At 52.9% G+C, this 27561-nt stretch overlaps 2 protein-coding genes across 4 annotated transcripts; both read right to left on the bottom strand.

Moving 5' to 3' along the window:
• Window positions 1-386: 386 nt before the first annotated feature.
• On the bottom strand, window positions 387-12343 carry SERPINF1 (serpin family F member 1). 2 transcript variants are annotated; one of them, XM_081218225.1, is made up of 8 exons: window positions 12205-12343; window positions 7683-7780; window positions 5798-5996; window positions 5016-5171; window positions 4424-4627; window positions 2839-2981; window positions 1236-1446; window positions 387-772 (listed from the first exon to the last, which is right to left on the bottom strand). In XM_081218225.1, the coding sequence occupies exons 2-8, from the start codon at window positions 7770-7772 to the stop codon at window positions 513-515; spliced, it is 1263 nt and encodes a 420-aa protein (XP_081074351.1). In that variant the 5' UTR covers window positions 7773-7780; window positions 12205-12343; the 3' UTR covers window positions 387-512. The 2 variants fall into 2 exon arrangements, with proteins under 2 accessions (XP_081074351.1, XP_081074352.1); XM_081218226.1 differs by having other exon boundaries at window positions 7695-7780; window positions 12205-12341.
• Window positions 12344-19866: 7523 nt separating this feature from the next.
• Window positions 19867-27287, bottom strand: SERPINF2 (serpin family F member 2). Of its 2 annotated transcripts, none has more exons than XM_081218725.1 (10): window positions 27105-27287; window positions 25647-25713; window positions 25465-25503; window positions 25281-25343; window positions 24800-25001; window positions 24227-24370; window positions 23877-24080; window positions 23293-23435; window positions 21619-21823; window positions 19867-20991 (listed from the first exon to the last, which is right to left on the bottom strand). In XM_081218725.1, the coding sequence occupies exons 2-10, from the start codon at window positions 25707-25709 to the stop codon at window positions 20579-20581; spliced, it is 1476 nt and encodes a 491-aa protein (XP_081074851.1). In that variant the 5' UTR covers window positions 25710-25713; window positions 27105-27287; the 3' UTR covers window positions 19867-20578. The 2 variants fall into 2 exon arrangements, with proteins under 2 accessions (XP_081074851.1, XP_081074850.1); XM_081218724.1 differs by lacking the exon at window positions 27105-27287 and adding an exon at window positions 26860-26980.
• Window positions 27288-27561: the final 274 nt, after the last annotated feature.

Here is a 27561-nt window from a genome sequence, read left to right as displayed (position 1 = left end):
TGCATGTTATCCTGTGTTGTCAGGTGGCATTAGCTTGACTGGGGGATATCCGTGCTTGCATTAAAACCTAAAGTCCGGTGTATTTAAGAGCATGGTCCACTGATTGTGGAGACAGGAAATTCCTTCCCGGGGGATTAGTGACCTAGAGTGTAAACCCCACAGAGCAGAGAATCAATGCAAACTGTAGTTTGCATTGCAATCAATGCAAACTGTAGAATGCAAACTGTAGTTGTTTGCACTACAGTTCTTATCTCACCTGGTGACTTTCTGCAGAGTTTAGTTAGACCAGGCTATAAATACGGGACCAGCAAATTCCTAAAGGGTTATTTATCTTCATATTAAATTTAACATAACTCAAAATAGGAGGAGGAACAGGGTAACAAAAGTTAAGGATAAAGCACTTTTATTGCAAAGTATACATTGAAACATAGGGGCAGCCTTCATGTAATATATAATCTGCCATCCCTCTAGCGTTTTCTTCTTCTGGGGTATTTGAACATTAAATTGGAGTATTAAGTGCCCCTGGGGTCCAGAATTTTGCCTATGAAGAGAAGGGCCCCTGTGTCTGTGTCCCTCAGTACAAAGATGAAAGGTTGGTTAAGGTGATAGTCCAGGGAGAAGGTGAGGTGGGCAGGCTGGAGCCCTGGGCTGGGGGTGGTACCCGCCCCATCTTCATTCCACTCAAAGCCAGTGCGATGTTCCACTTGAGTAAGTTTGATAGGTTTGCCCGTGATCTTGCTAAAGTCTGGTGAATCAAACAAGGACTGCAACTCTGCAGAGATTGAGAGAGATTTCCGTTAAAACCTTGCCTCATCAACACCCCAAGGAAGAGTACAGTCCTGATTCTTAAATTCTGATTCTCAAGAAGGCAAGCAGGCTGGGAGTGGAACACCACTTTTGACCTTCTGTGAGGTATGTAGAGCTCTGGGCTGGTTAAGGGTTAAGTGACTTGCCCAGGAGCACACAGCAAGTGAAGTTAAGATTAGAAACCAGGTCAAGAGACCTATCTTGAGAGGCAGTGTTCTGAGTTGCTGTTACAAGACGTATGCTCTTGGGGCTGAGGAGTGAGTCTGATAAGGAAGTTCAGTCTTCCTCTCCAGCACTATTAGAATTAAGGAATCATCCCTGGCCTCGGTACAATGCCGTGGAGCCTTTGCGTTCCGCTTAGCAAGGTGGAAGGCTCAAAGACTCTACCCCACCCACCCCAGGAGCAAAGAGGTCTTGCAGAAACATACTCATCTCCTGCACGGACTTTGTGAGTTCGCCTTCATAATTCAGCTTCAGCTTGGGGATGGTCAGGACCGCTTGAACAGTCTTCAGTTCTCGGTCTATGTCGTGAATGAACTCAGAGGTGAGGCTCTCTTCTATAATGGTCAAGTTCTGGGTCACTTTCAGAGGCAGGAAGAAAATGATACTCATGCTCCCGGTCAAGGGCAGCTGGGCAATCTGAAACGACAGGGAGGAAGCACAGGCGTTAGTCCTTTGGAGCCCAGGAGCCTAGAGATAGGTACAGCCCCCCAAGCCGCCTTCTCCTCTCCTGTAACCAGGCCCTGCCACGCTTTCCCAGCCCCTCATCTATGTAACAGTTGTCCCTCGAAGCTATTGCTTTCCGACAGCAAGATGTCTACTGATGTTTCTTCAAAAAGTAGGCCATTGTCTTTTCTTACCTGGGCCTAATACCAACTGAAGTTATCTGCTGAAAGAATTTTCTCCTGTGGTTCTAAAGAGCTAGAATTGAATTCCAGGTCTGTGTTTTCTCCCAAGGTTTGTCTGCCAACAGTTACTGATCATCTGTTATGTACAGAGCCCTGGACTAGAAATAGGGACTCCAGGCAGAGCACACAGAAGCAGCAATACAATGGTCCTTTGAGCAGCGGTCCTTAACCTCAGGTCCACAGGACAGATGGCATCAGAGGTCCCAAGAGCCCCTGAAATCATCTACAGAAATGCATACATGGCATTTCTCTCCAGTGCTTCAGGTGTTTTGTCCGATTTGCAAAGAAAAAGGAACTACTGACTTCGAACGTTCAAAAGTCAGGTATGAAAGACTTAGAATGCCAGCGGTTTGGAGTTTGTGACAATTTTTGAAAGTTTAACTTTGACTTCTAGAAATACAAGTTCTCCCCCCAAAAAAAGGGGAAAAGAAGGAAAGAAAAGACAAGAATTAACACCAGCATTTGAGTGCCCAATCTTTTTTTTTAATTTTTTAATTTCATGCTTATTAACATTTTTTTCAGATTTATTCAGACGTACAGTATACGTTGATCATGACACTCCCCTGCATACTTTTTTTTGGGCTGCACAGCATGTGGGATCTTAGTTCCCTAAACCCACATCCCCTGCATTGGAAGCGCAGAGTCTTAACCGCTGGACCAGCAGGGAAGTATCTTGAGGGCCCATTTCACATTACCTTATCAACCCTTACAGGAAACCCTGAGTGAGAGGAGAAGTTTAGATAACTATGCCCCTTTATTTTGAGGAAAAAAGCCTCAGAGAAACTATTAACTTACTGAAAGTCACACAGCAAGTAAAATTTAGACAGCTGTCATCTCAAAAGTCATTCTAGGGCCTCCCTGGTGGCGCAGTGGTTGGGAGTCCGCCTGCCGATGCAGGGGACACGGGTTCGTGCCCTGGTCCGGGAGGATCCCACATGCTGCGGAGCGGCTGGGCCCGTGAGCCATGGCCGCTGAGCCTGCACATCTGGAGCCTGTGCTCCGCAACGGGAGAGGCCACAACAGTGAGAGGCCTGCGTACCACAAAAAAAAAAAAAAGTCCTTCTATTCCCACTACACCATCCTGCCTGTCCCCGCACCCACTACCCACTCTACCCCTACAGACCTTGCAGTTGAGATCAGAATCGAAGCCGTAGCGTAAAATGGCCTTAGGGTCTGACATCGTGGGGACTTTCACGGTCCTCTCCTCATCCAAGTGGAAATCATTTAGGGAAGTCTTTCTGGAGTCAAATTTTGTTACCCACTGCCCTGGAATGAAACAGATGGCGTGCCCTGAGCCCCAGGAGACCAGAAAGGCATTGGGACCGTGCTGAGGCCAAAGCATATTGCTGAACATTGCCTGGCTACAGGAATCTTAGTCGTCAGAGGCCCTGATACATCAGGGAATAGCTCTATCTCAGAATGTGCAGTCTGGACCACAGAATTTCTAGGGTCCTGAATACCTTCCATACGTAAACTCAGGAGGAAATAGGTTGATTGTCGGGGTTTATTCAAGTTCTGTGATAGCCTAGGAGAAAGGTAAACTGGTGTACACTTTTACAGTGTTGTGTCCGGAAGACAACCCAGGGAGGCTAGAGCTGGAAGGGACCTCGACATCATGTCATCAACCCTCTCATAGCTGAAAAAGCCCAGAACCCCAGAGAGGTGAAGTGATTGCCAGCGCTCACACAGCAAGCCGATAGTTTGACGTGGCCTTTAACATGCTGGTCTGTGACAGCTTCTTTCATGTCCTGGAGCTCAGTGCTTCAGGGAGGACTTTCCTCTAGGAGTTTAGGGGTCCACTCTGCCTGATAGACACTTTAAGGGGAGGCACATCTTACCCAAGGCTCATGTGAATAGGGCTGGCCTCACACTGGGCCCGTGGAATAGACTTGGGCACATCAACACAGCCTAGAAGAATGTTGTTAGAAAACTAACAACGGTTTATCAACGACCTGCTGTGTGCCCCGGGCATGATGCTAGGGTCCATGTGAAGATGGGAGATGGGGGAAGGAGAAGGGGAAGCTGGGATGAAGTGAGAGAGTGGCATGGACATATATACACTACCCAATGTCAAATAGATAGCTCGTGGGAAGCAGCTGCATCGCACAGGGAGATCAGCTCGGTGCTTTGTGACCACCTAGAGGTGTAGGATAGGGAGGGTAGGAGGGAGGGAGACGCAAGAGGGAGGAGATATTGGGGATATATGTATATGTATGGCTGACTCACTTTGTTGTAAGGCAGAGACTAACACACCACTGTGTGTTATACTCCAATAAAGATGTTAAAAAAAAAAAAATGATGGGAGATGACACAGACAGAGTGTCCCTGAAGTCAGTGTATCGTCCCCGAGTGAGAGATAAGAAAACAGGCCCCAAAAGGCTATGAAGCTTGTGCAGGGCTCTCCAGCCAGTACAGGCAGAGCTGGGCCTGGACCCTCACCTGGCTCCAGCCAGAAATCTACCAGTGCCTGCCCCAAACAGGTGTGGGAGTGGGAGTGCCCCCTTATCTCTGCTAGTCTTTCTCTACGGCCCCGTACACTTTGTAGGCACTTATCCAATGTTTGCCTTGGGTTTGACGACAAGCAGGCAGCCCTCAGGCAGGTGCCTTTCCTGGGTCCTCCTCTGCCTTCTTTGACTTCCCCTCTTTCCTGGCCCCATCTGACACTCATTGTCCGCCCTTGGCCAAAAGCCAAGTGGAGAAGCCCTCACCCTTGAAGTAAGCCACACCAAGAAGGAGAATGCTGATTCCACTGGGCATTTGCCTCGTGGACCTAGCGACTTTCCCTTTCATCCGGGCCTGCACCCAGTTGTTAATCTCCTGAAGGTCCAAGTGAGTGTTGCCGGTCAAGATTCTGGGCCTGGTCCCATACGACTTTTCCAGGGGTGCGACAAAGCTGGCTTTTATCCGCAGCTCTGCGAAGAGACGGGGCAGAGGTTAGTGTGCGCTGAGAGCTAACCCAGCATCCTCTCTGAGAGGTTCTGGTTGACCCTCAGCAGGCCCCGACTTCCTGCCTGGCATCTTCCCGGGACACGCCAGGACTCTGTGCCGGCTTCCCCTGGCACTGGACGGGGAACAACAGACCTCACTCATTACTGTTTCTCTTCACACTACTGCCCTCACCCGACCCTCCCGCTGCCTCCCTCAGCCCATTTCCTCTTTCCGATCCTCTCTGGGCTCACAGGGCCCCTTCCTGCCCCCCAGGGCCAGGCCTGGCCAGAGCAGATGTGCTCTGGTGGTTAGAAGGAAACCCCCACGTGCAGCACAGAGCCCCACGCGCCTCAGGCATCCCGGGTGACTCACTCCTCTCAAAGACGATACGGGAAGCGCTCTTGAGGTTCTTCTCCGGGGCGGTGACGGAGGCAAGGAGTTCCTTATAGGTATTGTGAATGTCTGGCTTGCTGATCAGGTCATAGTAGAGAGCCCGGTGAATGCTGGATTCTGTCCGCTGCTCCGCTCCTGCCAGAGGGATGGGCGTGTAAACCTCTGTAACTGCCCACTGGGGCCCAAGTCGGGCCAGCTCCTGGAACGGGGCAGGGACACCGCACCCTAAGTCTTCTCGTCTGCTGGTACTGGGGACGTTCTAGGTGGAAAGGAATCTGAAGGCAATGGAGGAAAAATAGATTTTCCTGGAGGTAGGCTAAAGGCATCAGGCCTAGGGAGATAGAAGGGTGGAGTGAGGGTTCAAGTCCCTGTGCTTCTCCCATCACAACACTTACCAGACTGTTCTGCAGTTTCCTGTTTATTTGTTTCCCCCGTGAGCTCAGCTGTGTGACCCAAGCGAGGGCACAGACCGTGCCTGTTTGTGTGCAGTTATGTCCCCAGAGCCTAGCCACACCGACGAGGCTGGCACGTAGGAGAAGCTCGCGTAAGGAATGTCAGTAAGTGGTCCCGAGGCCACACACCCGTGTCAGCAGTGCCCTGCCCCCCGAGCTCCCACTCTGCACACGCCGGGACCCCCAGGCCCAGCCTCTCGGCACTCTTCACCCTCCCTGAGCGAAGTGTCTCCAGGGCTTAGAGTCAGATATGTGCAGAGGCCGGAGGGCAGCTCTAGGATGCAGGGCTTTCTGCATCCAGGAACTCACCCAGCGAAAGGGCAGAGAGCGCCGTGGCCACGCTGAGCGGAGACAGGAGCACGTTAGCAGCGGGGCTCTCCCTGGATCTCACGCGGTACAAGTCGTAGCCAAAGTTGGAGACGGCGGCCGCCAGCTTGTTCACAGGGACCTTGAAGAAGGGATCCTCCTCCTCCACTGGCAGCCCTGTGGTCTCAGGGGCCAGGGAGCCCTGCATTTGAGCACAAGGACCAGTGCAAATGAGCACGGGATGACTGGTCTCATCGCTTTGTGTGGGACTGTCCTTCTGGTCCCTGGGGGCTGTCCTGCCTGAGGATGGTACGCTTAGCCTAACGTTGGAATGAGTCTGTGCCCCTGCTCCTGTAGGGGCGCTCTGCTGGGGAGAAGTTAGCTGGCCAGCTTTAAGCGCCAGTGACCTGTGAGCCTCAGGCCTGTAACACATTAAAAATAAATAAATAAAAGGAGAGGAGTTCCCCTTCCCAAGAAATTCTGTTCTCAGGCCAGACAGGCTCCCTGTCTGCTCACCCTTGCTCACTGCTCGCAGGTCTCCACCTGGACCCTCCTATCAAACCCTTCCTGTCTTTCATGGCTCTGATTAGATATCACCTCCTCCACCACAGACTTTCCCTGATGGCCCCAATCTGAAGGCACCTTTTGGTTTTCTGACCATTTTTTCAGAGTCAACTACCACTTCTGTATTAACTGCCTACCATGTGCCTGCCTCTGTGCTAGTTCTTTTTATTTGACTTACTTCATTTCATACTAGTCAATGTAGATGATACCACCAAAGACCACTATCCCAAAACACTGAGTTCCTTGAAAGCCAGAACTGAGTCTTTCATATTTCCACCCATCCCCAGCACACCTACAGAGTAGGTGTTCAGTAGATAAAAAAATAAGTGACTGTCTGTGATGGCCCTGTAAGGATATTTTTAATCCCATTTTATAGATAAGAAAACAGACTCAAGTAACAGTGACTTGTCCAAGATGATAAAGCTAGTGAGAGGGTGAACCAGAATTCAAACTTGGAACTCAAGACAAAGTCCAGGGACTTCCCTGGTGGCGCAGTGGTTGAGAATCCGCCTGCCAATGCAGGGGACACAGGTTCGAGTCCTGGTCCGGGAAGATCCCACATGCCGCGGAGCAACTAAGCACGTGCACCACAGCTACTGAGCCTGCTCTGTAGAGCCCACGAACCACAACTACTGAGCCCACATGCCACGACTACTGAAGCCCGCGTGCCTAGAGCCTGTGCTCCACAACAAGAGAAGCCACCGAATGAGAAGCCCACGCACCGCAGCAGAGAGTAGCCCCCGCTCGCCCCAACTAGAGAAAGCCTGCATGCAGCAGTGAAAACCCAAGACAACCAAAAATTAATTAATTAATTTTTTAAAAGACAAGGGACTGGTCCAGAAGTGCCCTGGTCCCTTGTGTGACAGTCACTCCCCCACCCCCACTGTCACATAGCATAGGCTTCTCAGCATCTGCCTTTGCAACCCGACTGTGCTCTCTCTGGACAGGAAAGAGGCCTTTCCACACTCTTACACCTCTGCTGCACCCTGATCAGGACTGGAACAAATATCCAAGGCCACCACCCACTCAGTGAGACCCACAAGTAATGCAAGGTAATGAGAAAAAGTCTTCACTGAAGGGACAGCCCTGGACTTGTTAGAGCGTTTTTGCCTTTCACCTTGTTGGATCTTAACGTTTGTCCCCACTCTGTTCTGTGAAAGGCAGGGTGAGACACTTTATGTTTTGCTGATGGAAAAACCAAGGCCCTGTCTAGACAGAAAGGCCAGAGCCTGGCCTGCAACCTGGGTGTTGTCCTGTCTCCCATGCTGCCTACTGAGGAGGGGCTGGAATTGCTGATGCCCCGCCAGGCCCCCACCACACACACCCCGCCTCTGACCTCCTCCAGGCCGGGGTTCTGGCAGCTGCCGTGCCCGAGGAGGGCTCCAGTCCAGAGAAGTAGCACAAAGGCCTGCATCCTGGGGCCTGCAAGAAAGCAAAAGAGGTGGCAGGCTGCTTCCCTCACCCACCACCCTGCAACACCCGGCCACCCTGGGCAGGTAGCAGGGCCTTGGCAGGGCTAGGCACCTTCCCTCCAGCCTCCCCGGGCTGGAAGTGGACCCTCAGCTTGCTGTTCCCTCCCTCTCAGCACCTCCCCAGCCCTCCCCCTGCCTCACAGCCCACGGTCCTATGGCGAGCTTGTGCTTTCATCCATTGTCTGTGCCAGGAGACCCACCTTTGTGCCTAAACTTCCAGGGTAGTGAAGACCCAGCAGTGGGCTCCTCTGTGTGGACATGGGCTTTTCCCTGCGGGCACACTGACCAGCTCTTGATACAGGATTTGGGTCAATGTAAAAGCATGGGGGCAGAACCTAGGTCTCAGATGTAGAATCACAGAATATAGAGAATGGGGGCATCTGGTCCAGCCCCTGCTACCCCCAAGTTCTCAAAGTCTCTCCTTGAATTCCTCTGCCCTGGAACCTGTGGCCTCATAAGCAACTCGTTCCCTTCTTGGACAGTTCTGTGTCAAAAGCTCTTACTCTCGGGGCTTCCCTGGTGGCGCAGTGGTTGGGACTCCACCTGCTGATGCAGGGGATGTGGGTTTGTGCCCTGGTTCGGGAGGATCCCACATGCCGCAGAGCGGCTGGGCCCGTGAGCCATGGCTGCTGAGCCTGCGTGTCCAGAGCCTGTGCTCCGCAACTGGAGAGGCCACAACAGTGAGAGGCCCATGTACCGCAAAAAAAAAAAAAAAAAAAAGCTCTTACTCTCATGGTTAGGAGTGCTGGGTCTAGTGTCAGACAGCCTGGGTTCAAATCTCAATTCTGTATCTTCTTTGTGCGGCTTGCGGGATCTTAGTTCCCCAACAAGGGATCGAACCCGGGCTCCAGCAGTGAAAGTGTGGAGTCCTAACCACTGGACCGCCAGGGAATTCCCCTCAATTCTGTGTCTTAATACCTCTCTAAATCCCAGTGTCTTCTCTTGTAAAATGGAAATCAAATAGTACTTACCTATTGTGATGAGAATTAAATTAGATGATGCCTTCATAGCACTTAGTGAGTGACACCAGAGACAGGTGAGTTCTCCAATGATCCCTGAGTCAAAATGTGTCTCCCTACTCCTGGAACCCCAGGACCCCCCTTCTCCCTGGAGGTAGCCATGTCCTCTTCCCCCCACTAGCTCGGATCTAGCTCTGAAACCTCCAAGAATTCTTTCCTTCAGGTTAAGTAACCCCACTTCTTAGTAAGACCACCCAAGTCCCTTTACCTCCTGAGCAGTAGCCTCTTTGGACAGGACTCTGGTCTGACCCCTGGACCACAAGGGAAAAGGGAACTCTGGGTCTAGGGCTCCCGCATTCCTTGCCCTCCTACATTCACTGCCTCTATGAGCTCACCCCTGGAATCAGGATGCGGAGGTGGGAGGGGATGAAGGCAGCTGGGGGTGTTCATAAACAAGATCTTCTGAGAGGCCTTCTGGTTAGAAAGTGGGACAAGGTCTCAGCAACCAGGACCTCTGCTCTCCCTCCATCCATACTGCCATGTCAAGAACTTATCACCTGGGCTTCCCTGGTGGCGCAGTGGTTGAGAATCCATCTGCCAATGCAGGGGACACAGGTTCGAGCCCTGGTCCGGGAAGATCCCACATGCCGCGGAGCAACTAAGCCTGTGTGCCACAACTACTGAGCCTGTGCTCCAGAGCCCACAAGCCACAACTACTGAAGCCCGTGTGCCTAGAGCCCATGCTCTGCAACAAGAGAAGCCACTGCAATGGGAAGCCCACACACTGCAGCGAAGAGTAGCTCCGGCTCGCCGCAACTAGAGAAAGCCCGCGCAGCAACGAAGACCCAACGCAGCCAAAAATAAATAAATAAACAAACAAATTTATTTTAAAAAAACAAGAACTTATCACCTGTCTCCCCTGCCCCTCCCCTCCCCTGCAGCACAAATACACCCTTGTGTGCACAAACACACACAGGCCAAGGGTCTCAAGCTCTTTCTTCCTTTCATATACCCATAAACACACACACACACACACACACACACACACACGCTTTCCTGACTTCTCAGAACAAATAGGAAAATTGAGAATGCAGTGTGTGATTTTTGGTCAAAGTCCTTAAAATTAAGTCTAATAAGCCACTGGACAACATTGTAGAGCATGAAAGGACGCAAAAGAAAAGATGGCCTCTGAGTTTGCTCGGCTTACGGCCGGACGGCCTGTGGGCCCCAGCCCGGCTTTCTCTCTAAACCCTGATCTCGAGCACGTGTCTCTCAGTGAGTTCCACAGACCCTTGTGTTCTCAGCCAGCTGCTCTTCCCCACGGCTGCCCCTGCCACTCAGGGAGATATCTTCCATTGAGACAACGGGAAAAGCTTTCTGCAGTGCAAGATAGAGCCCTTAAGGCCATCCAGGCTCACAGCTGCTCTTTCCACCCGGCCAGCCCCACCCAGAGCTGGCAGGGGCCTTCCCTGCCTGAGCCTCAGCAGACTGGCTTAGCGGAGACTGGAAATTCAGTGAGATGCAGGGCTAGAGGGAAAGCTGTTAGCTCTAGTTCCTGGGCCAGGGTAGGGAACTGAGATAGGAGGGAGGAGGTGGGAGATGTCATCCTGGCGTGGTGTTTAAGGAAACCAAGTTCAAATGCACTTGAAGATGGATCTTCTCTGTAGGAGTCCCTACAGAGTGTGAGCCCAAACCTCAGGTCATGTGATCACTTGTCACCACGTGAGTGGGCTGAGGACTAAAGATGAGGTGAGCCACCCTGGCAGGGAAAGGCACCTGGGTCCACAGCTGGCCCAGAGCCAGTCTCCAGGACGCATAGTGTTTATGGCCCCTCTTTGAATCCTCCACCTGAAGCCCTGGGGATGAGGGAAGCGGAGAGATGATCGAAAACCCCCTGCAAGGGCAGTGAGAGGGTAGAGAGTAAGGGTCTGCACGGGGGCCCCTCTGAGCACACTCGGTGCCCTGTCCAAGATGACTGTTCCGTGGGCTTGTCCAGGCCTCCATCGCCTGGCCAGGGGCACAGGGACAATGGTGCCATCCTGTCCAAGGGGCAGTGTCCAAGCCAGATTCCTGTCCTACCAGGCGGGGGAGGGCAGGGAGAGGAGGTAGATATCCTCCCAGTTGGGCCAAGCTCAGGCCTGCCTTCCGGCCACATTGCCCAAATCAAGAAACACAAGGAACTGATTTTGTGATCTTGCCTTCAAGCTGGGAGGATAAATTTGAGCCAGTACATGTGTTTCAGATTAAACCCAGCTGTGAGACGAACACCATCCCTCCTCCTCCTCCCAGGACCGCACAGCCTCCAAGCCACATGGCAGTGGACCTCATGGGCAGTTCATGGAAGGGCACCACCCTCTGCCCTGGCTCTGGGAGGGAGATTCTGAGGGGTCCCTCCAGGCCCACCCCACCGTGGTGACCCCATCAGTGCGCAGGCGACTTTTTTTCTGAAGTTTTGGAGCCTGAATGAGCGGGGCCAGGGCGCCCATGAGTGTCACCTCCCCACACCCCAGAAGGACCAGCCTTAGGGACAGAATTGCCTGGCCCGCTGCCTGAGGGCTGAACTCTTGGTGGACCCGCCTGGGCCAGACAATGATGGGGTTTCTGGGAAGCCTGAAGTTTTTCTCTGGCCCAGACCCGCTCCTTGCTGTGGCTTGTCCCAGGGAGCACCAAGTGTGCGGGCAGCCCTCCTCTCCAGCTCCGGCCGCTGAGCCCCCAAATCCCATACACCGGCTGGGCTAAATAGCGGTCATTGTTGGTGAGAGGCCAAACCCCCACTGGTCGCCCAGCTTTTACTGGCAGCTGATTTGGCCAAAGAAAAAGGGTGGGCACTGGATAGAAGGACCCAGCTGTCCTCCATCCCAGGCCTGCCCGGAAGCCTCCCCACAGGCCAGCTGCTTGGCAGTGTCGGGAAGTTACCTTTGAAATCAGCACCAATTGACTCTGAAAAGGCAGCGGGGAGGGAGCTGAGCCCAAGCCATGGCCGGGCTGCAGGATGGGCTGCTTCCCTGACTGCCCCAGTGGAGGTACAGCTCCCCGACAGCCTCCTTCCCCCAAGGCTGCAGAGCCCCCTGAAGTGATGCTCAGACCTGACCCAGCAGCCAAGCTCTCTGCTTCTTCCCCGCCACCCCCCCCCATTGTTTCCCACCCATTTCATTCAGGAGTCTTTCCGGCCTCTTCTCCTAGTGGTGCAGTAGGGTTGGGGGATAAGTGGGCTCTGGCCCCCAACTCCCTCTGCCCTCTCTAACCTACTCACCCTGGTGCCCAAGCTGCAGGAACTAATGTCTCCCCACCTCCTCTCCCTTACACCCCTCTTTTCTGCTCCCTGAAGTACCCTGCTTCACCCCCGTCCCTCCAGCCCAGAGGAGCCTCCCGTCTTCCCCAGACACACATGCAGACCAGACAGGGAGCTCTTTACCTGTGAGTGCGCCGCAGCTCCGCGCCCCAGCCTAGGTCTGCACACTGAGGGGCTGCTGTTAAGCCCCAGAGCTTCTTCTGCTGCCTCCTAATCCAGCGTCCAGCAGGCTTCAGATTACAGCTACTCCTTTCTTAAAGCGACCTGCACTCAATTTGGAGTCTGTGATTGCATCATTGTCCGGTGTTCACTTTAACCCGCTGGTGCCCTTCCACCACACACCCCCAGACAGACACATTCACACACCCTACTGCTCCACCAGACCTTCTTTGGGGTCCTGGCCTTCCCACCCGACCGGGCAGCCTGGCCCGCCTGGGTGGGAGCCAGGACTGAGGAAGAGTCTCGCAAGAGGAGGCCCAGGAGAAGGCCAGAATAGAGGAAACAGGGGCCCAGAACTGGGACTCTGGGTTTTTCCTGGTCCTTGGTTCTGGCACTCGGATTTGGGGCAAGACATCACTCATGGCTCCTACCTTTCCTCAGCTGGAAAACGAGGGGTTGGTACGGGGATGTCTGTGTGCTTTTTTAGCCCTGAAATGCTCTGATTTCTGAAGATCAGAAAAGGCAGTGGGGACATATCTGAGCAGAGGAAGAATGAGATGAACTGTAAACATTAGTCCTGAGAGGAAGCTGAGCGTGTGTGCCTGCCACCCACCTGGGCACCGCGGAGATCACCTGGGAGGAGACCACCGAGGCCTTGCTCACCTTGGGGCGTTTAGGAACTTGCAATGCAGTTGTGAAACTAAAACACTGACATGGGAAGTAATTGGAGAATGTACCAAAACGTTTTCTAGGCATGTGTGGATCCTGGTCAGAAGCCCAGTGGTCATTCAGACAAGGAGGGATCAGAAAAGGAAGGGAGAGGGGCTTCCCTGGTGTCACAGTGGTTGAGAGTCCCCCTGCCGATACAGGAGACACGGGTTCGTGCCCCGGTCCGGGAAGATCCCACGTGCTGCAGAGCGGCTGAAGATCCCACGTGCTGCAGAGCGGCTGAAGATCCCACGTGCTGCAGAGCGGCTGGGCTCGTGTGCCGTGGCCACTGAGCCTGCACGTCCGGAGCCTGTGCTCCGCAACGGGAGAGGCCACAACAGTGAGAGGCCCGCGTACTGCAAAAAAAAAAAAAAAAGAAAAGGAAGGGAGAGCCTCTGGGATATTTAGAGGAAGAGAAAATTTAGGGGAACTTCACCTCCTGTGAGGCTTCAGGGTGCAGAGCTAGGGCCCCTGGAAATTTCCAGTGAACCAGATTCAGCTTTATATAAGGAAGAGTGTATCAACAGTCTAGAGTTCATCCCTGGCGGTCCAGTGATTAGAACTCTACGTTTCCACTGCACGGGGTCCGGGTTCGATCCCTGGTCAGGAAACTAGGATCCCACAGGCTGCGTGGTGCAGCCAAAAAAAACACAGTTCAATCATTTCTTTTTTAAAATTAATTAATTAATTAATTTGGCTGCACCAGGTCTTAGTTGTGACATGAGGGATCTTGCTGCCTGCGGGATCTTTAGTTACAGCATGCAGGCTCTTAGTTGCGGTATGTGGGATCTAGTTCCCTGACCAGGGATCGAACCCAGGCCCCCTACATTGGGAGCTCGGAGTCTTAGCCACTGGACCACCTGGGAAGTCTCCAGAGTTCAATCCATTCAACCAAAAATTGAGGACCTCTACTCAAAGCACTCACTAGGTACACAGAGAAGGAGTACATAGATGACTAAGACTCAGTGCCCACCCTTCAGAAGCTCACTGGCTAATAACAGAGGATGATGTGAGGACAGATCATATAATTCAGCACATTCTGTGATAGCAGTCTCTACAGCCATGCCATCCAATATGATAGCCACTAACCACATGTGGCCATGGAGCAACTGAAATGTGGCCAGTCTGAGTTGTGGTCTGCTATAAGTATAAAGTACACACTAGATTTTGAATATTTAGTATGAAAAAGAATGTGAACTATCTCAATAATTTTGACCCTGATTACATATATTAGGTTAAATAAATATATTGTTAACATTAATTTCACCTATTTCTTTTTTAATGTGGCTGCTAGGAAATCTTAAATTACATATGCAGTTTGCATTGTATTTCTACTGAACAGCACTGCTCTATAGGGTATCATGGCAGCACAGCTGGAATATATGAATCTAAGCTGAGTCTTGAATAAGAATGAGCTAAGCATAGAAAGGTGGGAAGGTGTGACTATCCTGTGGACAATTTAAAACTGGATCCCTTTCTCACACCATGCACAAAGTTTAACTGTAGGTGCATTCGAGGTTTAAATGTTTCTGAAAAACAACTTCTGTTTTTGCAGAACCTTTTTTTAACATTTTAATTTTTTAATTTTTTTTATTCAAGTATAGTTGATTTACAATGTTGTGTTAGTTTCTGCTGTACAGCAAAGTACATCAGTTATACATATACATACATCCACTTTTTTGAGATTCTTTTCGCATATAGGTCATTACAGAGTACTGAATAGAGTTCCCTGTGCTATACAGTAGGTCCTTATTTGTTATCTATTTTATATATGGTAGTGTGTATATGTCAATCCCAATCTCCCAATTTATCCCTCAGCCCCTTTCCCCCCTGGTAACCATAAGATTGTTTTCTACATCTGTGACTCTATTTCTGTTTTGTAAATAAGTTCATTTGTAACACTTTTTTAGATTCCACATATAAGCGATATCATATGATATTTGTCTTTGTCTGACTTACTTCACTCAGTATGACAATCTCTAGGTCCATCCATGTTGCTGCAAATGGCATTATTTCATTCTTTTTTATGGCTGAGTAATATTCCATTGCATATATGTACCACATCTTCTTTATCCATTCCTCTGTCGATAGACATTTAGGTTGCTTCCGTGTCCTGGCTATGGTAAATAGTGCTGCAATGAATATTGGAATAATAATTATTCTATATATAATAATAATTATTATAATAATAATTCTGTTCGAATTATGGTTTTCCCTGAATATATGCCCAGGAGTGGGGTTGCTGGATCATACAGTAGCTCTATTTTTAGTTTTTTAAGGAACCTCCATACTGTTCTCCATAGTAGCTGTACCAGTTTACATTCCCACCAACAGTGTAGGTTCCCTGCAGAACCTTTTTAATGACTTTTTTTTTTGCGGTACGCGGGCCTCTCACTGTTGTGGCCTCTCCCGTTGTGGAGCACAGGCTCCGGACGCGCAGGCTCAGCGGCCATGGCTCACGGGCCCAGCTGCTCCGCGGCAAGTGGGATCTTCCCGGACCGCGGGGCATGAACCCGCATCCCCTGCATCGGCAGGCGGACTCTCAACCACTGCGCCACCAGGGAAGCCCCTTTAATGACTTTTTATTTAAATTATTCACTTATTTTTGAATAGGTATTTTTTTAATATGGTTCAAAACTCAAAAGCAACTAAAGATATACAGTGAATGACTCCTTTTCACTCTGATCTCCAGTCACCTGATTCCACTCCCTGGAGACAGCTGATGTTAATCTCTTTCATATGTATCCTTTCAGAGATAATTTTAATTGCTTAAAAAACAAATGTAAACACAGATACACAACAGGAAAAAATGTAAATATTTTAGAAAAATGTATAGATGGATTTCTCTGTGATCTCTCAGTAGGAAAGTTTTTTTAGACAAGACACCAAAGAAAGCACAAATTATAAAAGATTGATAAATTTGTCACTAAAATCAAAAACTTGTTTTCATGAACAGATACCATAAAACAAAATGAAAAGACAAGCCTCACACTAAGAGAAAATATTTGTAACACAGATAACTGACAAAAAAAGATTACTAACTATAATACAGAAAGAACTACAAATCAATTTAAAAAAAAAAGAAAGAAGAAAACAATGCAGCAGAAAAATAGGCCCAGGTAATTCACAGATGAAGACTCCTGAGTGGCCAATAAATTTACGAAAAGATGTTTTTCACCCGTAATCAGGGGAATGCAGATTAAATACTTTGATAAGTGTATTTCACACTCATCAGATGGGCGAAATTGAAACACCTGACAATACCAAGTATTGGTGAGCATGTGGACGGCCAGGATCTCTTAGGCCCTCCTTATGAGAACATAAATTGATACAACCCCTTTGAAGAACAATCTGGCAACCAATGGCAAGGTGGTGCATAACCTTATGTGGCAGCCCTGGCAGTGAAAGATGGAAAACCCAAACCCACAGCTCAGCAATTCCACTCCTAAACGTGAGCCGAAAAGACTCTGCACAAGTGCACAAGGATGTAGCAAGAATGTTACAGCAGCACTGTGTAATGGCAAAAAAAAAAAAAAAAAAAAAAGAAAGCTCCCTCAATGTCCAGCAACAGGAGATTAGATAAGGGGTGGGAAAAAAAAAAAAAAAAAAGCCTACAGCGATGAGAAATACTAAAGGGAAGCCACTTAACACAGATTCATCTCACAATATGAAGTGATGCCAAGTTGCAGGATGATACATTTGTGGAAGGTTTAAAGACACACAGAATGATACTATTAATATATACCACTCAGGGATTAAAACTCATGTGGTGAATGTAAAAGAAATGCATGAAAATAATAAAAAACTAATTCAGGATGATGGTTTTGGGGGCAGGGGAAGGGTTGAGGAAGGGAATGTAGGACTATCACTATACTGAGAATAATTTTTAAGCTGGACAGTGGCCTTATATGATTTATTATACCCTTTGTATGTCCTAATTATTTATAATGACTTATAAAGAAAGAAGATTTCTCTTTCTTCCGAGTAGCGTGAAAGCAGTGTGTCCCACGCCTGCCAAAGGAGAGGGCCTGCACTGGTGCTTTTCAAGGACTAGGCTCCTGCAGGCAGCCCCTCTCCTGCCTAATCAATGTAATCCTTCTCTGAAGGACCATTCCACAGCCTTTAAACAGCATGTGCTACTCCCTTCTTCAAAGACTCTTCCTTTATTGCCGCGTCGCCTAAAGCTACCGTCCATTTCGCCTTCCTCCCTCCCAGACATGCGGGAAAGAGCTATTTACTCTTAGCGCCTTTCCTTCCTCACTCTCCAACTTGCTTCTGTGCCCAGTTCTCCTTTGAAATTGCTGTCGCCAAGTTCACGGGTGACGTCTGTGTTGACCACCAAATGGACATCTCTGCCCTCGCCAGCAGGCGGCAAACTGTCCCTCCTTGAAACCCCGACTCTCCACACCCTCTCATTTTTCTTGCACCTCAAAAGCCCCATCTTCTCCATCTTCCTTGCTGGCTTGATTCTGGGACACCTTTTCTTCTCTCTCCATCTACATCTCCTCTTAGGTGATTTCTGCCAGTTCCATAACTTTCAATGCATCTGTGAGCTCCCAAATATATACTTCCAGCCTAATTTGACATAGCCACATGGATGCCCAGCATGTAAGAGGAACATACAATTCATCATCCAAACACTTCTAAGCACAAAAGCGGGTGCTGTGAATTAAGCTGGAACCACAGACATAACTCAAACCATCCCAGGGAAGACTGGGACATATGGTCACCCTATATTAGTGTGGCATTTCAGTCATGTTCAAAATGGAAATCTCCAATCAAACAATCTGCAATCCTAAAATCTGCAATCCTAAAATCTGTCCCTCACTCTGATTCCCATCTCAGTAAAACCCATTTTTCTCAACACAAAAATCCGGGGATTTGAATGATGAGCCCCACCATCCTTGACTCTTTCCTCTCCCTCATCTGCCATACAGTCTATGCACAAATTCTATAACATCTACCTGCAAAATATACCTGAAGTCTGACCATTTTCCTGCATTTCCAGAGCCAGCAGCCTGGGCCAAGCCACCCATGTCTCTTGCTGGCTAACCAGCCTCCCTCCTCCTGCATTTGTGCCTCTAAGTCTGTTCTCCTCACAGAAGCCAAATGAGCCTTCCAGAGCTTACCTCAGACCATGGTGCCCCTCAGTTAAAGCCTTCCACAGGGACTTCCCTGGTGGCACAGTGGTAAAGACTTCATGCTCCCAATGCGGGGGGCCAGGGTTTGATCCCTGGTCAGGGAACTAGATCCCACATGCATGCCGCAACTAAGAGTTCACCTGCTGCAAATAAGGAGTCCACCTGCCGCAACTAAGGAGTCCACCTGCCACGACTAAGACCCCGTGCAACCAAACAAATAAATTAAAAAAAAAAAAAGCCTTCCACAGTGAATGAATAATTGCCATCCCCAACGACACGGATGAATCTCACAAACAGGAGGTTGAATGAAAGAAGCCAGGCACCAGGGAGAACAGACTGCACGATTCCTTTACATAAAGTTCAAAACCAGAGAAAACTAGTCTGTTATCAGAAGCCAGGAGACTGAGTACTGTTTGTTGATCTGAGTACTGGTTTCACTTTGTTCGTGAAACAAATTCATTATGCTTAGGTACATTTATGACTTGTGTACTTGGCATACTATACTTCAACCCCAAATTTTAACTTGTTTATTGTCTAGACCATTCTACCACCAGATTTAGGCTCTGGGGGTTAGAGGTCTTGTTGTCTTTTTCATTGCTGCAGCCCCAGAGCCTGGGGAGCTGCTGGGCACACAGAAAGCACTTGACTAGTATTTACAGGACAGAGGATGCAGTTAAGGCAGCCAGACCAGCAGCACGGAGAACCCGGGAGGTGACAGCCGTGACCCTCGGGAGTGATGACGAGATCCAAACCGTGGCTAGAGCCCAAATGGAGAGGAAGAGAGAGCTGAGAAAAACACAGGAGGTAAAATTAAGCTGGTGGGCTTGCTGATTTAACTTTCCAGTAGTCTCTTACCTCTCCTAAGATAACAACAGTCTTTACAGTGGCCCTAAATCCCTCAGCGGTCTGTCCTCAGCTCCTCTCTGATTCCTTCCTACATCTCCCCCCTCACCCCCTCCACTCCAGCCCCACGGATCTCCTGCTCATCCTGAACCTTTTGAGCAGCTCCCACTCCTCTGCCCAGGACACTCTTCCCCAGGACGTCCCCATAGTACCCACCCTTGCCTCCTTCTAGTCTCTGCTCCAAAAGTCACCTCCTCCGGGAGGCCCTCCTTGCTTTATTTCTCACCAGAGCTCTCACCACCCTCTGACATACCATGTATTTCACTGTTGATTTATTTCCCATCTCCACACACTGCTGGTCTGTAAGAAGCGAGATCCCATCCTAGGGACTTGCTCTTAACCACCGCACTACAGGGCCGCAGGTGGCTGCTGCCACATGGACACCCTGCACTCACAGACAAGGGCTGCCCCCAGCCCTGTGCCAAGATGCCCCCAATTGCTTCCCCCAAATCCTCAGGCGCTGACAGCCTCCAGCTGGAGCCGGTGCTCCCGGCAGCCTGCCCGCCCCCGTCTGGCGGGCGCCAGCTCCAGGCAGAAGGGCTGGCATGTAATTAGAAACTCCTCAAGCTCCGTAATTGCCAGTTCTTCTCCCAAACCAGGAGGCTGGTGCTATTTTGAGTCGCCTTTGTTGCCGGCTGCCTGAGGTCTGTAGAGAGGAACAGGCTGAGAGCAGAGCCAGGCTGGCAAGGGGGTGGCCCTGGGCAGGGCTGGTGAAGTCAGAGGGATGGAATGGTGGAGAAGGGCTGGCGAGTGGCCAGAGGCCAAACGTGGCACAGAGAGGGCTGCTGCTCCTGGGGGCCCAGCCCGTGGCCTCCTCCCGCCTTCCTCCAGCCCCCCTGCTCCCACCCATGCCCCAAACAGTGACATCACAGCAGACAGGCCCATTCATTCTTTATTCAGGTGGCATAAAAATCACTACAAAAACTTTACAAAAGAGCCTTCGGGAGCTAATGCCCCCCACCCCTCGGCCACTGAGACACCAGGCAGGGGGGACAGAGGGGAGAGGACAAAAGGGGAGTCCCGGCAGTGTTGGTACCTCCGAGGACCAGCGGGGAGACTGAGGCGACGGGGTGGGCTGGAGGCTGGTGGGCCTTGGGCAGCTCAGGGCAGAGGCAGCTGCACGGGGTGCTCGACCTCCACCCACACATTTAACCCCACGACAGTGCTCGGCACCCCCGGGCCACCCCGTCTCCCCAGCCTGGTGTCCACTGCTCCCCGGCCCTCCGTCTCTGGTAAACAGGCGTGGAGGCGACCCAGCCAACTTAGGGAATAACCTACCTACCTTCCTGACAAAAATGAATCCACAGCTGCCCTCCCGCCCAAGCCCCAGATGAGGACACCCCCTGAGCCCCTTTGGAAGAAATGACGTGGGATCAAGGCCCATGGTTCCCGGATGCCCGCCCTCCTCCCAGCACCGCCCCTCCCCAAACTCCCCAAGAGGAGACGAGAGAGTGGCTCCCCTCCTCCCCTCTCCCAGACTGCGCCCCAGGCCCCCGCCCGCAATCCCACAAAGCTGTTTGGAAAGAGTCACATGAGTTGAGAGGCTGGTCCAAGCAGGGACTCGGGCTGCTGGCGGCCACAGCCCCTCACTTGGGGCTGCTAGGTTGGGGGTAATCCTCCTCCGAGGGGGGCGCAAGTTTTAAGTCAGGGTCGAAGGGCTTGTCTCCGCTGGGGAAGACTTTCTGGTGCTGGAAAAAGTCCCTGTTGTCAGGGGAGTCCTGCTGCTCCTTAAGCTCCGGCTGCGCGCCAGGATTGGGGTTCCTCACGCTGCCCACAAAGAGGGGCAGGCTCGTGCTGTCCTCGAGGATGAAGAAGAGGAAGGGGCGGTTCACGCTGAAGGAGGAGAGGGACATGCGGGACATGGCCGTGCTGGTTGTCGCGGCCGCCTCCACGCCGGCCTCTCCGAGCTCCAGAGTGGACTGATGCTGCACGCTGGACACCACCAGGCTCTGGTCTGAGATCCCACGCAGGTCCGGGGCCTGGAACAGTTCCTGCAGGCCTGCCCAGGCCAGGAGATGGCTGGTCAGAGCTGCCTTCTGCCCCGTACACTGCATGGACCTGCCTGGGAGGGTGTCTGGCATCCCGGCCAGGGAACACCTTGAACCCACAGACTGCTGGTTAACTCCTATTTAACCTGCATGTATCAGCTTAAAGGTTCCTTCCTCCGGGAAGCCTTCCCCGAGCCCCTGCCCTGAAGTCCAGACAGATGCCTTTCCAATAGCTCCCTGGGTGGACTAGAGAGAAGCCCTCTGTCTTATCACTTAGCGCTGAATTGTAAGTACCTGATTCCTCCTCTGCCGACCCCGTGAGACTCAGCTCTTCGTACGTGGTGGGTTCCTCGTGCCTCTTGCAGCAGAGTCAGCGAGGCTCACATGCCACCCCTGGCCCTCCACCCAGGATTCTTTGCGATGCTCAGTCTTGGGCAGAGCAGGTCCTCATTCCCTTGCCCCACCCCCTGCCCAGGACAGAGAGTCCGAGGGTGCATATCAAATCCTCTCACCTCCCTAAGCCCCAGAAAAGGCCAGGACACAAGTCTAGCTCTGACTCAGACCTGCCGGCTGGGGGCTTCCTCCTTACCCACCCCGTCCGGCTGAGCCGGGAGCTGTCCCACGCCCGGCCTCCTTACCCAGCTGGCTGAGGATGGCCACCAAGTCCATTTGGTATTTCAGATGCAGCTTAGGCAGCTGGACTGTGGTGGGCCTCTCCCGCAGCAAGGGCTGGTGCAGGATGCCCCAGCTCAGGTTAGCCAGCACCTGGGACACGTTCCACTCAAAATGGGTGGGCACGATGACCACAAAGCTCATGTTGTTCTTAAAGGGGAAATGAGCCACCTACAGACAAGGCAAGGAGATAGCATGAGGACCAGAAAGCACCCAGGCCGAGGTGGGGACTGGGCCAGCATCGCTTATGAGACAGTCCATCCTTCACAGGTGTGTGTGGGGTCTCCCTGAGCCTCCACTTCCTCACCTGTGGAGTAACACTACCTGCACACACTGCCGGCTGACATGTGACGGAAAGAGAAGCTTTTAAAGCTTCTGGCCGAGTGTCTGCACATAGGCGGTGCTCACTCAGTAACTGGTAGTTTTCTCTCTCCCCCTCTGCTACCAGCTAGCCCGTGACTCAGGGTGAGGAACCCCCTGTGTCCGCCTCTCACTTCCACGCATACAATGGACCAGGTTGCCCTAGCAGAGGAGCCGCTGCCAAGGGTGGTACCCTATCCACTCCTCTCTCCTCCATCAGTGACTTTGCCTGGCTGTGTATTTATACTGTGATTTGGGGTAAGAGTTCATGTGAACAGAGTTTCCGCAGCTAAAGAAGCGTGAAAACCACTGGGCTCCATGGGCCCTGGTGGATGTCACTCCTCGGGCTCCAGGCAGAGCACCCAGGGGGCAGGACCCCTGCGGCGGGAGGGGGAGTGCCAGTGTCTGGCTACCCGGGCCAGCCCGCAGAGGGCGGGCAAGACAAGAGGAAGACCAAGGAGGGCCAAGGATGGAGACGGAAGGGTGAAGGAAGTGTGGGCAGGACCCAGCCTGGCGGGAAGGAGAACCAGATGGACCACGTGTCAGGGGGAACCGGAGAGAAGCTGAGACACTGCTCCAAGGGCCTGCCTCGCCCACAGCCCCTCTCAGAAGAGGCCTTGTGAAACTAACCAACACTGCCGTCTCAGCCACAGCCGACCGGCCCAGGGAGCAGCCGCTTAGGCCAAGGGGACCATGTTTAGGCTGGAAGCAAGGGAGGCTGCACCTGAGATAGCTTGACATAGCACTCTCTCTAATCAGAATGTTCCATCAGGATGCTGACAAAGCCATCCCAATCAGATCCTCCCTTCCAAGGAGCACCGTGTGAGCGCTCAGGTCGCATCTCCCAGGCTTCAGGGTGCTGAGGCCCTGTGCTGCCCCACGACCCATGGGTCCTTGTAATAAACCCCCATAACCAAAGATCACCTGGGACTCAACTCAGTGTCCCTTCCTCAAAGAAGGTTCCCTGACCACTCTAGCTAAAATACCTTTCCCCCCACTATCTGAAATTATCCTGTTGATTTATGTTTGCTCGTGCACTGTGTGTGTCTTCCCTCCCCAGAGCAGGGATCTGGTTTCCTTGTGCTCCACTAAACCCGCAGTGCCTGGAGCCTCAGTTTCCCTGGATGGGGGCACAACGAGACCTTTCAGAGCCACCTGCCCCGGTGACGTGACTGCAAGGAAGGTGGGGCACACCCCTGACCCCTGTGCCTGCTCCACAGGTGCCCACTCCCTTCTCCACCTCCCAGCACCCAAGCCCAGGCTGGGGAGTCAAGGGTGACCTGGATCTCAGGCTGCTCCAGCAGATACCAGCGCAGCGGGTACGTGCGGGCTTGCATCATGTCCACCGGCACCGTGAACTGCTCGTCCAGGTGGAAAGTGTCTCTCCGCGTGAGATTCGGGTCGAACTTCCTCCTCCAGAAGCCTGAATCCAGCAGAGGGCAGGGGCCATATAGACTGGGATCAAGGTAGATTCTACCCCACCAGTCTCTTCCCCATCCCACCCAGAACCCATTTAAGGGATGAAAGGTGGAGGCTGAGGCGCCAGGGGGTGCTGTGCCAGGTGATACCCAGGTAATCTGAGGTCTGTTCCCTGGAGCAATTGCAGAACCTGGACTTGCGTTCTCCCCTGCCCTGCCATGTTCCCAGGAACCTCCCCTGGGTCTTTTAAGACTCGGTTTCCTCCTAGGGAACTCTCTCCACATCAGCCCCATCCAGTTCCTGGGCCTCCGTCCTGCCACACCATTACCTGTCTCCTACCCTCTCGGCCCAGGCCTGGGGAGGAAGAGGGACCCTCAGAAAAAAGCGTGCCTACGGGGCAGGGGTAGGGTCTGCGGGCAGGGACCCGAGAAGGGGAGGAGCGCACCCTGGAAGTGGATGGCATTGAGGAGAAGCAACACTGTGTCATCTGGCAGATCTGAGAGGAAATCCTCAATCTTGCCCTCTGTGGCCTTCTTCACCCATTGGTTGATGTTTGCCAGGTCATCCCTCTTCCTTCCCGTCAGGCTCATGGGCTTTGCACCAAAGAGCTGTTCTGATTGTTCCAAGAAGTCCTCTCTGATGGGAAATCCTGCACAGAATTGCCCACAGGCTGTTGCCAGGACTTGGGCCCCACAACCACCTGTGCTCCGACTGGCCGCCTGAGCCCACACCCATCTCCCTCACCCCTGTCCACCCCAGGGCACAACCTAGGGAGTGTCTGCCACCAGCACCTACCTTTCTGAAGGTACATTCTGGCAGCCAATCGGAAAGCCCCAGGGCCCAGGTCCTGGCAGAGGCGGCTGAGCAGGTGGGGGAGGCAGGTCCCTGAGTCCACGTGCAGCACCTGCTGCAGCCTCTGCAGCGTTTGGTTCTGAGCACCTGGAGGGGACACAGCAGCTGTGGCCCTTCCCGCCCCACTGCCCTCTCCTGTCCCTCTTGAATACCTACAGTGAGCATGCCCACGAGACCGCACTTTCTCCTCCCATATCCTGAACTGGTCTGAGGGACAGGACTCCCAAGTTTACTTTCATCTCTGTTGCTGCCAATCTGGGCAGCCTCAGCCTCTTGCCTTCCCTCTCTGGGGAAGGTCCCACAGTGAGACCCTCCAGTCCAACGGAGACATTGTACCTATCATATTCTTGCACAAAAATCACCAGAAGCACATCCTGGGCCCAATCCCTGGGATTCTCATTCACAGAGACGAGTCTGCATTTTTACCAAATGCACCTGCTCGTAAACTCTGGGGTAGGTAATGAGTTCCTACTGGCCTCCCAGCTCTGCTCGTCTGGACAGGTGCTCCCACAGTACCTAGTGCCAGGTGAGACAGTGCCAGGGCCACACTCAGAGGCGACAGGATCAGGTTGGGCCTGGTGGAGCTTCGGGCCACCAGGGAGAAGAGATCTGTGGTGAAGGCCATCATGGCCTGGGCCAGCCTGCGGGTCTGCTCCGGGTTTGGGGACCCCTTACAGTCTCCTGGGCCCTTCTTTGGGGCAGTCTGGCCACCAGGCTCCTGCAGGGACAGATTAGGGGTCAGTGGGGTCAAAGGGTCAGCTCCAGGTTCTGTGTTGAAGATCTCCTTCAAAGCCCCTGTGCTGGGGACAGCAGGGCCTTGTCCCAGTCCAGACATGGGCAATGGCATTCAGGGGACTAGGTCCCTTCCTCTGGTCCCTCCCACCCTCTCCCTTCAGGCCTCAGCCTCACTGCCACCCGCCCCCCATTTCCTTGCCCCTGCTGATGGCCCTCCTCCCTCAGGCCCTGCCCACTCTTCCCCAGCCCCACCTGGTTGTACCTGGTTGGCCAACTTGAGGAGGGAAAGTGGGGGTAGCTTCTGCTGGGTCTGCCCGCTCATCAGCTGAAGAAAGGAGGAAGCAGATGGAGAGCAGCCCTTCCCACAGGTCTCCCCACCCTGCACCAGCCACAGGCGAGGCCCCCCTGGGGCCTTCCTCCCTGCCGTGCCTCTCTCTCCCCAGTACCTGCAGGCCCAAGGGCTCCATGGTGCTCACAGGAGAGAACTGTTGAGAAAGGAACGAGGAGAGGCGAGGGAACCCCTAAAGCCAAGACCTCCCTCGACCCTGCCCCCCTCCTCTTTGCCCGGGACCCCTGGCCTCTCCCGCTGCCACCTCCCCGCCCCACCCAGACCGCGGCCCAGGCTCACCGCTGAGCAGGGGCTTTGCAGGCAGGACACGCTGAGCACCAGGAGCCCCCAGAGCAGCGCCATGTTCCTGTGCGGGATGGGAAGCCTCCGTTCCTTCCTCGCGCCCACACCCGCCGTGGAATCCCACCCTCACGCTCACGGGCAGCCGAAGCCCTGAGCCATCACCAAGGAGGGGACAGCGACAGCGGCAGCACACACGCCCAAAGCACAGCACTCTGAGCGGTGAATTGCTTGAACTCCCCCCTGAATTGCTTTTTCCCCTTTGTGTTTTCTGGTTGTTCACTTTTCATGCACTGAAAATGTTTTTGTTCATAGGGGGAAAATATTACCCAAACAAAAAAATGTCCCCATTCTTCAAGGCCTGGTGTTGTGAGTCAGACCTGGGTTTGAATCCAGGCTGCGCCTCTTGGCAGAGGACGTAGGACATCTCCCTTAACCCCTCTGGGCTTTGCCTCATCTTGTAAAATGGTGGCGAAAGTCCCTACCTCTACTCGTGTGTACTGCGGGGACCAACCTAAGTCAGTCTTCGTGAGCCCTGGCTACACGGCCTGGCACTCAGCAATGGCTGTTGTCAGTCCAGCCCAAGGGCCCTCTTCTGGGAGGACTGAGCTGCAGCCTCCTCCGCACTGGGGCTCCCACCCCGGAGCTCCTACCCACTGGCTGCCCATCGGCCCACCTTTGCTGGCTGGTCTGCTCTTGCCCACAAGGGTGGACGGGACTGTGGTCTCAGCAGGGGTGGTGGGCTGGGCCAGAGACTGGCCTTGTTGACCCAACAGCAGAGCCCAGTGAATGACTCTGGCCAGAGCCACCTTTGGACTTACGGAAAACACAGGACCTGGCCCCCTCTCTGCCCCAGGCTGGCTCCGGGAAGCTAGGCTGGCGGGTGGGGATGGGCAGGTCTTGGTCCGGCCTCGGAGCAGGTCTCACACACACCCACCCCGCCCCCATCTCAAGCATCCTTCTATCACCCCTGGCCCCATCCCCATCCCACACAAGGACCCTTGGCCAGGGCCCTGATCTCCAACCTGGGCTTCTGAATCTTCCTGGGAAGAAAAGGCTTCCAGTCTTTCACTTCCCAGAGGGACTACCCCCAGAACCTCCGCCTTGGTTCCTCATTACCCCAGGAGACGGAGAAGTGACAGGTCTCCTGAATAAACTCAGCCCAGACCCCCTCGGCTAGGTGGGCAGCTCCAGGCCAAGCCACCCATCTTACCTCGGCAGGCTTCTCGCTGCTGCACACGATGTCCCTCTGGCCCCACTTGGGTGCTCCCCACGCTCTGCCCGGGTTCCAGCCAGCCCAGCTGAGCCCTCCCCTGCCACCAGGACCTTTGCTCTCAGCCAACCCCTGTTCCAATGGCTTTCTCTTCTGGTAAATATTGACCTGCACATCCGGTTAAACATTGATACTGGGACCAAAAACCCCTTTCCCACCAAAGCATCTAATACTGGGACAGCTACCTGGAACCCCCGTAGATGTGGGTCCCACTTGAGCCTGGAGAAAGGAGGTTCAGGAGACGGTCGAAGAGGCTGTCCTCAGCCGGAGGGCAGATCCAGGAAGGACAGGGGCCTTCCAGTGACCCCGTGAAGTGAGAGGCTATCCCTGTCTTAGTCAGGCTCAGAGAAGCTATGTGACCTGCCCAAGGACACAGAGCTGGGCTCAGAGTTACATCCAGGTTCCTCCTTCCAATGTCCTTTCCTCTCCCCCAGAACTGCCTCCTCCTCCCAAGAGGAGGGAAGCGGAAGCTGCAAGAGACGACGCAGGGAACCCAGGATAGGATGATGCCCATCCTCAACCCTCACATGCCCAGGCTCCTGGTTGGATGCCTCCAGCCTGGATCCAGAAGGCAGGGGTGGGGAGAGAAAAGATGCAGAGGGACACAGCCTCTCCCAGCACCCTACTTCATCAGGAGCAATA

Source organism: Mesoplodon bidens (assembly GCF_964165515.1).
Source record: "Mesoplodon bidens genome assembly, chromosome: 19".
Taxonomy (NCBI): domain Eukaryota; kingdom Metazoa; phylum Chordata; class Mammalia; order Artiodactyla; family Ziphiidae; genus Mesoplodon; species Mesoplodon bidens.
The sequence above is the reverse complement of the archived record's forward strand: the minus strand, read 5'-3'. Positions and strand labels throughout refer to the sequence as shown.

Excerpts from the sequence above, each read along its gene's own strand:
- SERPINF1 (XM_081218225.1), bottom strand. The coding sequence starts at position 7,772 with ATGCAGGCCTTTGTGCTACTTCTCTGGACTGGAGCCCTCCTCGGGCAC. Across the intron at positions 2,982-4,423 it reads TGGTGTGGCTTACTTCAAGG|GGCAGTGGGTAACAAAATTT; the intron begins GTGAGGGCTTCT and ends GTTTCATTCCAG. Across the intron at positions 1,447-2,838 it reads ATTCTGATCTCAACTGCAAG|ATTGCCCAGCTGCCCTTGAC; the intron begins GTCTGTAGGGGT and ends CTGTCGTTTCAG.
- SERPINF2 (XM_081218725.1), bottom strand. The coding sequence starts at position 25,709 with ATGGCGCTGCTCTGGGGGCTCCTGGTGCTCAGCGTGTCCTGCCTGCAA. Across the intron at positions 25,002-25,280 it reads TCCTCAAGTTGGCCAACCAG|GAGCCTGGTGGCCAGACTGC; the intron begins GTACAACCAGGT and ends CTGTCCCTGCAG. Across the intron at positions 21,824-23,292 it reads TGGAGCAGCCTGAGATCCAG|GTGGCTCATTTCCCCTTTAA; the intron begins GTCACCCTTGAC and ends CCTTGTCTGTAG.